This window comes from Salmo trutta, chromosome 21 (assembly GCF_901001165.1).
Source record: "Salmo trutta chromosome 21, fSalTru1.1, whole genome shotgun sequence".
NCBI lineage: Eukaryota > Metazoa > Chordata > Actinopteri > Salmoniformes > Salmonidae > Salmo > Salmo trutta.
Genome location: NC_042977.1, coordinates 21,986,925 through 22,003,361, shown reverse-complemented (window position 1 = coordinate 22,003,361; position 16,437 = coordinate 21,986,925). Strand labels below are relative to the sequence as shown.

Sequence of the window (16,437 nt, the reverse complement as noted above, 5' to 3'; positions counted from 1 at the left end):
GTATTGATGCTAAATGTCATCTTCATGATTTTGCTGTAGTTCTGAATGGAGACATTTCAGCTCATGACTGCCCTCTATTGGTATTGTCTCAAAATGTATGCTGTTCACCAAAATAAGAAGAATAAGACAATTACTGCCATTAATCCTCCAAACAGTGGTTCCCAAACTGTGGGTTGAGGGGTCAGCCAGTCCAGCTTGAAACTTATTCTTGAAAGTTGTAATAGTAGAATGCACGAGGTGCAATGTCAAAAATGCGTAGTGCATCATCAGTTCCTCTTGTCTTGTTATTCAATGCATACCTTAGAGAGCTATTTATAACTTGTCAGAAATGTATAGATCAACTAGCCCATGTCAGCCAAAGTTTTTTTATAATGTTTTTTAGCCCATAGATATTGTTAATGTTTTGTCACTCAAATATCACATGAATAAACATCGCGTGATGTTCCACAATCCTGGAATGGGGTCACCGATTGAAAAAGTTTGTGAACCTTTGCTAAAAGGAAGCAAAGCAACACCACAAATGTGTTGAAGCAAAACAACACCACATTCTATATTTATTCAGACTGGTATCTTTGATCATGTTATATCAGAACAGGAAGATGCAGACAATATTAATTATTATTTCCTGAATAATATTTATATTAAATGTGTTTTAATGTGGAGATGCAGGGAAAAATATATGTATTAATGTACTCTAAATAATAACTGATTGATCAGAACACAATGCACTGTTCATCCCCAAGGGTCTTGACAGGTTTTTGTACAGTGTGTCTGGGTTTCCTGTCACTGTGGGCTGCAAGGCGCAGTGGTACAGAGCAGAGTCTTCCAATTCAACAGATGAGATCATCAAGTCAACACGGGTCTTCTCTTCATTCAGTCTACCAGTGTGTCGTGGAGTCGTAATGGATGTATTCTGTACATACATGCTGCTTTGTAGGATCAAAAGAAGACATCCTGGTCTGGATCCGGGGTATTGACGGTACCATTGAAGATAGTTAACATTGCCCTTGTAGTTGCAGGAGAGAGTGATGTCTGTTCCTTGGAGAGCATTGACTTCAGGTTTAACTGGAGTTATTGTTTCCTGCTCCATACTATCACCTGCAACAACATAAGAATTGTCATTGTGTTAATATTTATTCCAAATGATAAACAATACATGGGTTAGGTGCCCATAAAGTATGACAAGAGAAATAATAGAAATGTTCTGTTAAAATACCACTTCGTTTTTAATGCAATCATTAACTGAAAAAAGCAATGTCACTGTTTTCAAAATGTTATTTGGTTTAAGCTGTGAATTCAGCACTCACCTATAAATGCTGAGAGGAGAAACAGTAATTTGAGTGACATCCTGACACAGACTAGATAAACCGACTGAGAGATAAGACAGTGAGAGAGCTGAGTAGTTCCTCTACAGAGACATCCTCATGGTTGCAGGTATACCCAGCCTATACCAGTGTTTGACTATGAGGCCCCTCCTCTGATAACTGGATATGTAACTCTTCTTCTGTTTAAGGATTTTCAGTTCCTATTGGCCTCCTCCTCAGTTTATTTTAGACTTTATTTCTATCTGAAAATGTCTAGTTTTTGCTGTAGACATTTTTTTTCGATAGATCCACAATACTATACCATGCTATACTGTATATACCATCTGCAAATTTGTGTCAGACCGTCAGCTTTTTGTATGAGGAAGTGTTTCCTGTCACTGTGGGCTCTATGGCAGAGTAGTACAGAACAGTCTGTCACTTCAGTAGAGATCTCCAGATCCACGCGGTCTGTATGAACCTGAGCTGGATGGCAAAGAGGGACAAGTTTCTGGACATATCCTGATTTCGTGCTGAGAATCAGGAACGCTGGTTTAGACCTGGGATACTAACGATACCACTGTAGATTGTTTACAGAGCCAGTGTAGCTACAGGACAGTGTGATGGTATCACCCTCCACACAACCCACCATGGGCCTAGTGGGTTTGTCATCTTCAAAACTGCTACTTGTCAAGAAAGGAAAAACATGCTGCTGTTGTTGACTTTTTGGTCTGTTGATGATGCCTTTCCCCTTCTCATTACCATAATACAATTAATTATTTGTATTGTATTGTATTTTTGACAACTTTGAAAAACATTCTGTGTTTTAAAATAATACTGTCAAATTGAATACAGTACTCACCAACAAGGACTAGGAGGATGAGCAATTATTAAAGCAGCAACATAGCTGATAGACACAGTATCAAACATACTCTGACACAACATAGGCAGAGTTTAATATCTCTCTCTGCAATAATTTGGAGGTAGCTCCACCTACCTCCAAAGACAGGGAAGAAAATGTGGTAACGTGTGTGCCATGCAATCCTTGTTTGATGTTAGGATTGATGTATTCATTTATTTTTAACAATGCTACTCCATTCATGTTACACTGCATTATGAATAAAAAAGTTTGAAATGAATACAGTGCAATTGTGCTGTTTTTTGTATTTTATTTCATTTGTCTTTGTAATTTCATGACTTAAAAAAAAAGCATATTGAAAAAACAAGTGTTCTAATGAATGTCAAACATAAAATACATCAATAACAAGAAGTCTCAAATGAAATAAAATTATAAAAAGAAGTGTACAACGTAACATAAAACACAAGTTAAAAAAACATTAAACAATACAAATCAATTGTTGTTTTTTGTTTTTTATTTAATATAAAGTTCTTATTTTGTTTCATACATTTCTTATACTTTCTGTTACTTATTATTTTTTGAAAGGAGGTTTGGGAATATATTTGACTTAATGTCTTATGTTATCTTCTACACTTCTTTTAATAAAGCTGCTTTTGAGTGTTCAGAGATTAAATACTGTAGTTCTTCTTACTGGCATGGAAGTGATGATTAGTGTTTAGTTTTTAGGACATATTCATTAATCTGCTTGTTGATAACTTTCTCCCAGTAATCAGATGTTCTAGGTCTTTGTAGTGTTTCTGGGTTTCCTGTCACTGTGGGCTGCAGGGTACAGTAGTACAGAGCAGAGTCTGTCACTTCAGTAGAAGAGATATCCAGATCCACACGGTTGTTCTCTTTTTCATGTGTGAGGGTCCATTTTGTACTATCAGTGTTGGTTATGATCCGAGTAGTCCAGTATGAAGGTTTGGTTTACTAAATCACTGTGAAGATGGAATCAATGGTATTTCTATGAGAGAATGTTAAGAATGTTTAGTCATATGAAAATCTTATAATATTCTTGACATTAATTTAATTTCCAAATATAAAGTCTGGTCACTGGTAGTTGAACATGCAAATAACTTTCCTATTAAAAGAAGGGAACATAATGGATGGAAGATGAGATCTATTCAGACTCAGTTTCTAGGGGTTCTGGGGGTCTCAGATTCAGGTTCTCTGTGTTTCTATTGTCAGGATAAGTTTGTGTGTTGTTTTTCTGAGGTTTCCTGCCACTGTGGGCTTCAGAGCACAGTAGTACAGAGCAGAGTCTGTCACTTCAACATTGGAGATCTCCAGATCCACACGGTTATCCTCTTTTTCATGTGTGAGGGTCCATTTTGTACTATCAGTGTTGGTTATGATCCCAGAGTAGTCCACTATGAGGAACTGTGGAGAGGATCCAGGGTGCTGGAGGTACCATAACAGACTGTTGGTTAATGAGCTGTTGTATCTACAGGAGAGTTGAACACTACTACCCTCCATAACATCCACTACATCTCTGTCTGGAGTAATTATGTCTTCAACACTTGTACCTGTAAAAAAGAAAAACATGGATTACTCAGTCAATGTAGACAGTGTACAGTATATCCACACTTGGTGTTTCAAAGTGTATTACCTCTTGATATTGATAATACCGTATTGTAATGAATACTGAACAGTGTACATTCTGTTAGTACACATTCAGTTACTGGAGAGTGAATTATTTCCTGTAAGTGCACATAAACAAGACTGAATAGAGCAGCATCATAGTCACTGGGTGTTAGACAAAGACTTCTCTAATGATCTTCTCTTGGAACATTCACTCTCTGGGTGAATCAGTTCCTCTCATTACATGTTATGTGTAACACTATTCTCCTCCTCTTGACATAATATAACGGGTGCATGTTGACTCCACTTGATGGCAGTATTGTCAAATTAAACCTGGAACTACAGAGCGTAAATACTCTCTCAGACGATGCTAGGTTTTTGTACAGTGTCTCTGGGTTTCCTGTCACTGTGGGCGTCAGAGCACAGTAGTACAGAGCAGAGTCTGTCACTTCAGCAGAGGAGATCTCCAGATCCACACGGGTCTTCTCTTTGTTCAGTTTCCCAGAGAAGCGAGAGTCAAGAGAATCAGCTCTCTGTTCAATCCCACTGTAGTGCGGGATTAGCAGAAGGTATTGGGGAGCTGATCCTGGAGACTGTTTATACCATAGTAGACTGTTTGCTGAGGAGTAGTTGCAGGAAAGAAGAACAATTTTACCCACTTCTGCATACACTTCATGTTGGTTTGGATCGATATTCTGCTCATAGGTGTCACCTGCACATTTCAAGAAATTAAGATTGAGTCATTTTTTTGTTGTTGAAATAAACATGTATTGCTGTAATTTTCTAAGCAGAACACATGACACTACTTTGAAAGCCATAACTTACCTATTACTGAGAACATAATAAATGACCAGATGAACAACATGGCTGGGGTTGGAAGTCAAACTGACTAATAGTACAACTGAAGCTGAATACTCCAAACTAACTTCATTTGCAAGGTTTTCTGTTGATCATTTCTGCTTAGTTTACCTACAAGCTCCACCCAAAAGTACAGTTGCTATTAAGATTCTCAATCTCTCCTCTCCTCTCCTGGCCTCTCCTCCCCTCTCCTCTCCTCTCATTTGTCCTCTCTTCTGTGATACTGCATCTCTCATTCCCTCCACTGGGTGGTGTTGGAGGTAGATTCTCAACATTTAATTGTATGAATCACATTTGAAAGGTTTTAGTACTGTGTTTCCGTCAGGGCACAGTAGTACAGAGCAGAGTCTGTCATTTCAGCAGAGGAGATCTCCAGATCCACACGGTTCTCTCTTCATTCAGATTAACAGACAGTCGAAAGTCTTGTGGATCACCTCACCTTATATGGAATATTGTTAGTTGTTACTCTATAAAGGAATTGGAGACTTGTTCCAGAGTACTGTCTGGAAAAAAGCAGCGGAGATGCGCAATAGGTTTCTAATTAGCGTCTATTCTCCACAATGTGTGGATGAAGCTCTTAATTTGGCATTGGAGAAAACACGAGATGAACTGCTACAAAAAAGACACGCTAGAGCTAAAGAACACTGTAATTTTCACAACTACATCAAGAAACACTGGCATGTTTTATCATCTGACCCAGCTTTGCCTGCAGAATTTAAGAATACACCGCTTATTGTAAATAGGAAAGGTCACCATTAACGCAATAAATTGGTCCATGCCAACTACCAGCCACCATAGAAATCAGCCAGGCTCTTTTATTCCCTCTTCCAAATGGTAGCTATAAATGCAGAGGTTACGCACAGTGCAACAATATGATGTGTTTGAATATTTCTGCAACCCACATTCAGGAAAACGGTTCCAAATAAATGACATTATTACGTGCTCCACTACCCATGTTATCTACATGTGGGCTGTGCTATGTTTATAAAACCTCTCGTTCTCTCAGAGAATCAGTGAACATAAAAGTTCAATTAGGAGAAACGGCAGGGATTATCCAGTCACAGTGCATTTTATTGACCTAAAACATGACATTTCTACCTTTTAGATTTTGTGGCATAGAGAAAGTTAAGATATCAGACAGGCGAGGTGATAAAAATATGTTTTGGGATTTTCACCCTCCAGACATTATTTCCTAAAGGTCTTAATGAGGAAATGCCTATGTATGTTATGTTGTAAATTTGAACATGAATGATGCCCCTATTTCAAATTACTCAGACGTTTTTTTTTAGACTGTACCCAACGATTTATGAAAACTTGCTTAGTAGGTCGATGTCTTCATTGTGGTTTTACAGACGTGTAAGGCTAGGGGGCAGTATTTGCACGGCCGGATAAAAAACGTACCCGATTTAATCTGGTTACTACTCCTGCCCAGAAACGAGAATATGCATATAATTACTAGATTTGGATAGAAAACACTCTAAAGATTCTAAAACTGTTTGAATGGTGTCTGTGAGTATAACAGAACTCATATGGCAGGCCAAAACCTGAGAAGATTCCATACAGGAAGTCCCCTGTCTGACAATTTGTTCTCCTTCTGTGGCATCTCTATCGAAAATACAGCATCTCTGCTGTAACGTGACATTTTCTAACGCTTCCATTGGCTCTCAGAAGGCGCCAGAAAGTGGAATGACGTCTCTGCAGTCTCTGGGCGAAAAACAGCAGGAGTTTTTGTGAGTGGTCACGCAGGGAACAGTGACACTAGAGATGCGCGTCCAGGAGACGACTCCATTTTTTTCTTTCAGCCTTTGAACTTATTTGGGCTAGGGGGCCTTTAACTTATTTGGGCCAGGGGGCAGTATTTTCATGGCCGGATAAAAAACGTACCTGATTTAACGTACCGGAACACCGTTCCAATATCCAATGACAGGGCGTGGCGCGAATTACAAATTCCTCAAAAATCCAAAAACTTCAATTTTTCAAACATATGACTATTTTACACCATTTTAAAGACAAGACTCTCCTTTATCTAACCACATTGTCCGATTTCAAAAAGGCTTTACAATGAAAGCAAAACATTAGATTATGTCAGGAGAGTACCCAGACAGAAATAATCACACACCCATTTTTCAAGCTAGCATATAATGTCACAAAAATCAAAACCACAGCTAAATGCAGCACTAACCTTTGATGATCTTCATCAGATGACACTCCTAGGACATTATGTTATACAATACATGCATATTTTGCTCAATCAAGTTCATATTTATATAAAAAACCAGCTTTTTACATTAGCATGTGACGTTCAGATCTAGCATACCCATCGAAAACTTCCGGTGAATTTACCAAATTACTCACGATAAACGTTCACAAAAAACACAACAATTATTTTAAGAATTATAGATACAGAACTCCTTTATGCACTCGCTATGTCCGATTTTAAAATAGCTTTTCGGTGAAAGCACATTTTGCAATATTCTGAGTAGATAGCCCGGCCATCACAAGCTAGCTATTTTGACAACCACCACCGCACCCGTTTCATTGTTCTCAGATCCACCACTATCCAAATGCGCTACTGTTTTTCGCCCAGGGACTGCAGAGTCATCATTCAACGTTCTGGCGCCTTCTGAGAGCCTATGGGAGCCTTAGAAAATGTCACGTTACAGCAGAGATCTTCTGTTTTCGATAAAGATGCCCTAGAAGGCCAAGAAATGGTCAGAGAGGGCACTTCCTGTATGCAATCTTCTCAGGTTTTGGCCTGCCATATGAGTTCTGTTATACTCACAGACACCATTCAATTCAAACAGTTTTAGAAACTTTAGGGTGTTTTCTATCCAAATCAAACAATTATATGCATATTCTAGTTTCTGGGCAGGAGTAATAACCAGATTAAATCGGGTACGTTTTTTATCCGGCCGTGAAAATACTGCCCCCTATCCATAACAAGTTAACCCCTGTGCGGCCTCCGTCCCGTATGCGGAAAATCCTATTGTTATGCTAATGGAGAAAAATCCTATCGCCATTAGCATAACAACATTTAATAATTATTTTTTTTCAATTTTTTTTCAAATTATATCGTTTTATAGATACACCTCTCCTGAATCGAACCACTTTGTCCGATTTCAAAAACGCTTTATAGCAAAAGCAAAACATTAGATTATGTTAGAGGAGTATATCGTAAAAGTAGCCACATAGCCATTTTCCGACCAACCACATGCATCACAAATAACCAAAAAACAGCTAAATGCAGCACTAACCTTTTACAAACTTCATCAGATGACACACCTAGGACATCATGTTACACAATGCATGCATTCTTTTGTTCGATAAAGTTCATATTTATATATAAAAACAGCATTTTACATCGGCACGTAACATTGACTAACTATTTTCCCTCAAATGCATCCGGTGAAACAGTGCTACAATTTACTAAATTACTATTCGAAAACATTTTTAAAATGTAATATTGTCATTCTAAGATTTATAGATGAATATCGCTTGAAAGCACCTGTAATGCCAGATTTAAAAATAACTTTACTGGGTAATCACACTTTGCGATAAAAGGGGATGTGATACTCAGAAAATTACCTAGTAAATATAGGTCTGCGCCATCTTGGAACAATCGCATATCACATCTAGTCTTGTATACTATTGTCAATAATCCCTTACCTTTGCTTGTCTTCATCAGAAATCACTTCCAGGAATCCCAGGTCCACAACAAATGTATTTTCATTCGAAAAAATTACTCCTTTATGTTCCAAGAGCTTGTTCTTGTTAGCGCGTCTGAAGGCTGATTCAAATGCTCCGTCGGCCACGGGACAGCTATTTCGAGAAAATGCATTTTTTTTCCATTTAGGTTCGTTCAAACATGTCAAACGTTGTATAACATAAATCTTTAGGGGCTTTTTCAACAAGAGAGCCAATATTCGAGGGGGACGATTGCATTGTGTTTCAAAACGTTTCGAAAGGGGAGGGAAGCCAGGGCCGCCCGCGTCATAATGGTGATGGCCCTCCTCATGTGACCAATTTCAACAGCGTCTCATTCATTCACTTTTTACAGTAGGAGACTCAAACCACTTTGTAAAGACTGGGGACATCTAGTGGAAGCAATAGGAAGTGTTCAATGAACCATTGCTCACTGTGTGAATTACAGGCAAAGATGTGAAGTTGAGTCCACAATTCAGAATTCCACATCCTGTTACGATCGGTCTCGGGGTTTTGACTGCCATATGAGTTCTGTTATACTCACAGACACCATTCAAACAGTTTTAGAAACTTTAGGGTGTTTTCTATCCACAAGTATTAATTATATGCATATCCTAGCTTCTGAGTTTGAGTAGGAGGCCGTTTAAAATGGGCACAAATTTTTTTCAAAAATCGCTGTAGCGCCCCCTGTCCTAGGGGAACGCCAAGAGGTTAAAGACATGATAGATCAGATGCATAGTATATTAAGGAAGGAAAGAGACTGGGTTTTATGTCTCTGTAGAAGGACAGATAGCTGTGGAATGTGTTGGAATGTGTTGGGGGACGGGAGCAGAGCACCGTGTTGATACAGGAAAGACAGATGGACATCTGTGGATTAGATGAAGGAGGGGTTGAGGTCAGGAGGTGAGGACAAGTCACCTGAAGGGAGTAATAAGATTTTGGAGAGATGGAGGAGTGTCTTAAGTGGGATATAAATATCTGGATGGGACAAATGTGGTGTTGTCTGATTACAGCTGTACAGAACCTTTGGGAAGAATTAAACTTGGTTAAAGCTTCTCTAGTGTCCGTGGGTTATTTACTCTGAAAATTTTGAACCTAACAAAGGTTTCCGGGTTTCCTGTCACTGTGGACTGCAAGGCGCAATAGTACAGAGCAGAGTCTTTTACATCAGCAGAGGAGATCTCCAGATCCACACGGGTTCTCTCCTTATTTAGTTTTATAGACAGTCGTGGGTATGGAGGAGTAGCGTTCACTACAGAGGGGCTAGAGGTGACTGTAGTGAGGAGAATGAATTTGGGAGCTGATCTGGGATACTGACGATACCATTGGAGGTTGTTTGGTGAACAAGAGTAGTTGCAAGACTCCTTCATCACCATACATTATCTTTGTGGTTGCATGGTGGTAACTTCCACCTTAAAACTAGATTGTGTACTGAATTCTGTTCATTTTTAAGGTATTTTTATGAATCCATCTCCACCATCATTATTTACTAACATTGTCAATGAATTTTGACGTTTCGAACTGCATCTCACTATCAGTGTTATTCTTTCATTTTGAACCTTGTTTAAGTTAAACAGTGGCTATAATGAACGTTAAGAAAATAAAAATTGCAGTAATATTATCCTCTAAAGTATCACCTACAAGGCCTGAAATCAGTAGAATATAACAGAGTAGCATCATGGTCTATGTTACAGATCAGACAAGAATGTGTTATTTAGAAAACAGCAAAGCCAAAACACTGCAATTACTTTGAAATGATAAGTAGGCATATACAATGTTGCTCCTCCTCTTTAAATAGGTTCTTAAAACCTCTTACATCTACACGTTCCGCTAGCGGAACGTCTGCTCCAATATCCAATGATGGGCGGGGCGCGAAATTCAAACTCCTCTAAATCCGAAAACTTACACTTTTCAAACATATGACTATGTTACAGCTATTTAAAGACAAGACTCTCCTTTATCTAACCAAACTGTCCGATTTCAAAAAGGCTTTACAGCGAAAGCAAAACATTAGATTATGTCAGCAGAGTACCCAGCCAGGAATAATCACACAGCCATTTTTCAAGCTAGCATATCATGTCACATAAACCCAAACCATATCTAAATGCAGCACTAACCTTTGATGATCTTCATCAGATGACACACCTAGGACATTGTGTTATACAATACATGCATGTCTGTTCAATCAAGTTCATATTTATATCAAAAACCAGCTTTTTACATTAGCATGTGACGTTCAGAACTAGCATTCCCACCGAACACTTCCGGTGATTTTACTAAATTACTCACGATAAACGTTCACAAAAAGCATAACAATTATTTTAAGAATTATAGATACAGAACTCCTCTATGCACTCGATATGTCCGATTTTAAAATAGCTTTTCGGATGAAGCACATTTTGCAATAATGTAAGTACATAGCCCGGCGTTACAGGGCTAGCTATTTAGACACCCACCCAGTGTAGCCTTCACCAAAATCACATTTCCTATAAGAAAAATGTTCTTACCTTGCTTGTTCTTCATCAGAATACACTGCCAGGACTTCTACTTCAATAACAAATGTAGGTTTGGTCCCAAATAATCCATCGTTATATCCAAACAGCGACGTTTTGTTCGTGCGTTCTAGACACTATCCCAACGCTAAATCTCGGCCACGAGCATGACGCAAAATATGACAAAAAATTTCGAAATATTCCATTACCGTACTTCGAAGCATGTCAACCGCTGTTTAAAACCAATATTTATGCAATTTATCTCGTAGAGAAGCGATAATATTCCGACCGGGAATCTGCCTGTCTGTAAACTGAGGAAAAAACCGAAAGCCGGGGGCGGGGCGTGTCACGCGCCTAAGGCTTAGTCCATTGACTGACCACTCAGCTTTTGCTCTCGTGTGCTTCAGCCAGGGCTTTGAATGACATCATTCCTGTTTTTCCCGGGCTGTGAGACTCCATTGTTGACGTGAGAAGTGTCACGTAAGAGCAGAGATCCTTTGTAAACGATAGAGAGAATCAAGAAGGGCAAGAAATGTTCAGACAGGGTACTTCCTGAACAGAAGCATCTCAGGTTTTTGCCTGCCATAGGAGTTCTGTTATACTCACAGACACCATTCAAACAGTTTCAGAAACTTTGGAGTGTTTTCTCTCCAAAGCTAATAATTATATGCATATTCCAGTTTCTGGGCAGGACTAATAATCAGATTAAATCGGGTACGTTTTTTATCCAGCCGTGAAAATACTGCCCCCTAGATGTAACAGGTTAAACACAGCCACCAGGTTTCCTGTCAAAAAGAAAAACCTTGAGATGTACCATCTCCTGTAGGCCATGTCATGTACGTATAGAATGTGTCAGGTTAGGTTTTTGTACAGTGTTTGTAGGATTCCTTTCATTGTGGGTGTCAATTCGCAGTAGTACATAGCAGAGTCTTTCTCTTTAGCAGAGGAGATCTCCAGATCCACACGGTTCTTTTCATCATTCAGTTTGACTGACAGTGGAGGATCCAGACCTGGAGCCCGTGATGGAGACCCAACACCATGCAGGATAAGCAGGATATACTAAGGAGGTGATCCAGGGTCCTGGAGATAACATTGAAGAGAAACTGCAGATGAGTAGGTGCATGAAAGTGTAATAGCATACACCTGGAGCATACACCTCCTCTCTGACTGGCTCAATGGTCTGACCATTACTGTCACCTGCAAGAGATGCAAAATATGTTATTCTTCTATTATTACTCCGTTATAGATCTATTTTCAACACATCAAGACTTAGCTTAGATTAAACATAACACCAATAAAAATATAGAGATTATAGATTACTTACTTGCAACTACTAAAAGCAAAATAAATGTGGGGATTGACTTTGTGGCTGAAACTGGACGATAAAATGACAACACACAGCACAACAAGATTTGTGTATACTAAAGTAACATCCTCCTCCTTCTAGTTCTGAATGGACCGTCTCTTCTCAAACCTTTGAAGCCCCACCCCAAAATACAGAGAGTTGTCAGATGAGAAGAATTAACAGCAGACTTCTTGTTGCTGCTAGATTCCACTGTCACATCCTCAAATGCAGGGCTGCCCTGAAATTTGATTACCTAAGTCTCCCTACATTGGATATTGGATAAAACTGTTATTTATCTCCATGTATTTTCTTGATTTTAGTTCAACAGAGTTGGCAGAAGGACCTTACCTCTCTACTGTGATGTCATAGGGGAAAACATTGCTTGAAGGGCATATCTGTAAGATAATTAGTCTATTCAACATGAGGCAATTCATTAATATTCAGTTGTTTTTGTTTTCATCTTTACAGCTATAATCTACAGTATAATATGTGCAACATATTCAGTATGAGTTTCTGTCACTTTTTTATTTGTTTCAACATTTAATTTTTGTTTATTGAAAATAATTCACTGTTCATTTCCAGCCTACATGTATGTCTTTTGTCTACTGATGGTAACCTAATAATGAACATGTTTCTCTTAGGGGATGTCAGTGTTTTTTTTGTACGGTGTCTCTGGGTTCCGTTTCATTGTGGGCTCCAGGGCACAGGAGTACAGAGCAGAATCTGCCACTTCAGCAGAGAAGATCTCCAGATCCACACCGGTTCTCTCACCGTTCAGTTTAACAGACAGTCAAGGGTCTTCAGGTTTAGATTTGACTTGTGATAGAAAAATTATATATTTACCTGATTTGTTGGATGTTGAACATTTATTTACTTAACAAATAGGAAGATATTACTGTCCTGTTAATGCTGAGTCTTTTTGTTTTCCATTCTAGCAACCTGCAGCTAGTCTGGGTGTCGAGGACATTGGTTTACTAGAGATAGCTTGAAGCTGACAATTGATTGGTGTCTCTGCGATAAAAAAAACAAACAGCTACCTTCCAGTCAATCATTAGTGGTGCATGTCAGACATGTCTCCGGTCTAACTGGGCCTGCGTTCTATAGATGAGATTGTGTGTGTGAAATGAGATAGAGAGAGCCTGAAGGAATTTAACAAATATTTCAGTGTTTGTGTCACGTCCTGACCAGTATAGGGGTTATTTGTTATTGTAGTTTGGTCAGGACGTGGCAGGGGGTGTTTGTTTTATGTGGTTTAGGGTGTGTTTTGTGTATGTGTTTAGGTAGAGGGGTATTTGATTTATTTGTCCGGGGTTTCTTAGTCATTGTTCTATGTAAGTATATTTCTATGTTCTATCTAGTCTTTTGTATTTCTATGTTTAGTTAATTGGGGTTGGACCTTCAATTGGAGGCAGCTGGTGATTGTTGCCTCTGATTGAGGGTCCAATAATTAGGAGTTTGTTTTTCAGGGGTTTTTGTGGGAGATTGTTCTTGTTTAGCTGTTTGGGGAAGCACGAGAGGCAACCCCAATAATTTTTTGGGCGGGGGGGGCACACAGGTAGTTTGGCGGTGCCAGGATTGAGCCGCAAGCCAACTTCCCGTGCTTATTATGGGAAGCAACTGGAGGGGAGAGCGCCGGAGTATGCGGAAGTGAGCACGATCTCACCCATGCGCACGCACAGTCCGGTGCGAGCGATCCCAGCCCCTCGCAAGTGCCGTGCTAGAGTAGGCATCCAGCCTGGAAGGAGGATGCCTGCACAGCGCATCTGGCCACCAGTGCGCCTCCTAGGCCCAGGCTACCCTACGCCTGCTCTACGCACGGCAACCGTCAGGCCTCTGCACAGCCCAGTTCGCCCTGTACCAGCAGTCCGCTTGTGCAGGGCTTCTATTTCTATCCAGCCAGGACGGGTTGTGCAAGAGGTGCGCTCCAGACCTTCAGTACTTACCCATGGCCCGGTATATCCAGTTCCTGCTTCTCGTGCTGACCCTGAGGTGCGTATCCATAGTCTGGCGTCTCCTAAACCAGCACGAGGCACCAGGCTTCCAGTGGTTCAGCCCAGTCCAACTCATCCTGTTCCTGCTCCTCGCACTAGCCCTGAGGTGCGTGTCTTCAGTCTGGCACATCCGGTACCAGCACCACGCACCAGGCTTCCAGTGCGTCAGCCTAGTCCAACTCGGCCTGTTCCTGCTCCTCGCACTAGCCTTGAGGTGCGTGTTCCCAGTCTGGTACCTCCAATACCAGCCCCACGCATTAGGCTTCCAGTGCGTCAGCCCAGTCCCGAGCTTCCGACAACAGTGCCCCGTCCAGAGTGTCCGGAAACAGTGCCCTGTCCAGAGTGCCTGGAGACAGTGCCCTGTCCAGAGTGTCCGGAGGCAGTGCCCCGTCCAGAGTTTCCGGAGACAGTGCCCCGTCCAGAGTGTCCGGAGACAGTGCCCCGTTCAGAGTGTCCGGAGACAGTGCCCCGTTCAGAGTGTCCGGAGACAGTGCCCCGTCCAGAGTGCCCGGAGACAGTGCCCCGTTCAGAGTGTCCGACAACAGTGCCCCGTCCAGAGTGTCCGGAGACAGTGCCCCTTCTAGAGTGTCCGGCAACAGTGTGCAGTCCGGAACCGAGTGAGACGGCCTACAGTCCGGAACCGAGTGAGACGGCCTACAGTCCGGAACCGAGTGAGATGGCCTACAGTCCGGAACCGAGTGAGACGGCCTACAGTCCGGAACCGAGTGAGACGGCCTACAGTCCGACACCGAGTGAGTCTGCCTACAGTCCGGAACCGAGAGAGTCGGCCTACAGTTCAGAGCTCCTAGAGTCGGCCTACAGTCCAGAGCTCCTAGAGTCGGCCTACAGTCCAGAGCTCCTAGAGTCGGCCTACAGTCCAGAGCTCCTAGAGTCGCCCTACAGTCCAGAGCTACCAGAGCACAGTCCAGGGTTCTCAGTGACTGGCCTCTGGCAAAGGTATGCAGTGGGGGTGGTTTGGTCAGGTAGGGGATTAAGGCCTGAGCCTAAGCCACCTCCACTGTAGGAGGTTTGGGGAGGGGGGGGGTGTAGCACAGGAGCCGTCGGTGACGGCAGCCACCCTCCCTTCCCTCCCTTTGGTTTTAGCATTTTTTTTGTTTTGGGGGTTATTTTTGGTTATTTGTGTGAGGTGTATCTGGGGTCTGCACCTTTGGGAGGGGTACTGTCACGTCCTGACCAGTATAGGGGTTATTTGTTATTGTAGTTTGGTCAGGACGTGGCAGGGGGAGTTTATTTTATGTGGTTTAGGGTGTGTTTTGTGTATGTGTTTAGGTAGAGGGGTATTTGATTTATTAGTCCGGGGTTTCTTAGTCATTGTTCTATGTAAGTATATTTCTATGTTCTATCTAGTCTTTTGTATTTCTATGTTAGTTAATTGGGGTTGGACCTTCAATTGGAGGCAGCTGGTGATTGTTGCCTCTGATTGAGGGCCCTATAATTAGGAGTTTGTTTTTCATGGGTTTTTGTGGGAGATTGTTCTTGTTTAGCTTTTTGCCTGACAAGACTGTCAAGTTCGTTTTGTTTTGTATACTTTTATGTGTTTTTAGCTGGGGGTTGTGGGTAATTGTTTCTGTTTAGTGTGTTTCACCTGACAGGACTGTGTTGGCTGTCAGTTTTCTTGTTTTGTGTATAGTGTTCACGTTGTTTGTATTAAATATGTTGAACGCTAACTCCGCTGCATTTTGGTCCACTTCTTCCGACGACAGCCTTTACAAGTACACAGAAGTATAGTTATGACAGTATGACTCCCCTGGTTTCTCACTGTCTGCCATAAAAAGCATTTCCTTTCCTTTGACTCAGTTATATTACACCTCCCCTTGACTTAACACAGTGTTAAAGGGCACACAACACAAAGTACTGTACACACCCAAGTGCACACACAGTGTTTTTGTAAGGGGGTTGTATATCCTGTTGTCACAGTGGGCCTCAGAGCACAGTAGTACACAGCAGAGTCAGACAGCTGTAACCTCTGAATCGTCAAGGGGACTGATTGTGTCTTGGCATTTAGACTTGCATTGAATCTATCCTTGAACCCTGCAGTATTGTCTCCAGATCCAATAGAATAACGGCTCAGCATATGTTTAGGGAAGTCATTTGCTTCTTGTTTGAACCAATATAAATATGCATCATTATTAGCACTGGTGTTATATTGACAACTCAGTGTTACCAGTCCTCCTTCTGTAGCAATCACACTTCCTTGTTGATGTTGAATATGGTCTCCTGTGCACTCTGGAAGATAAAAAAAAAG

General features: G+C 41.1%; 1 gene segment (V, D, J or C); it reads right to left on the bottom strand.

Moving 5' to 3' along the window:
* Window positions 1-525: 525 nt before the first annotated feature.
* On the bottom strand, window positions 526-1,497 carry LOC115156950 (T cell receptor alpha variable 17-like). The segment is given in 2 exon segments: window positions 526-1,098; window positions 1,308-1,497. Coding segments are annotated over 2 exon segments (444 nt in total).
* Window positions 1,498-16,437: the final 14,940 nt, after the last annotated feature.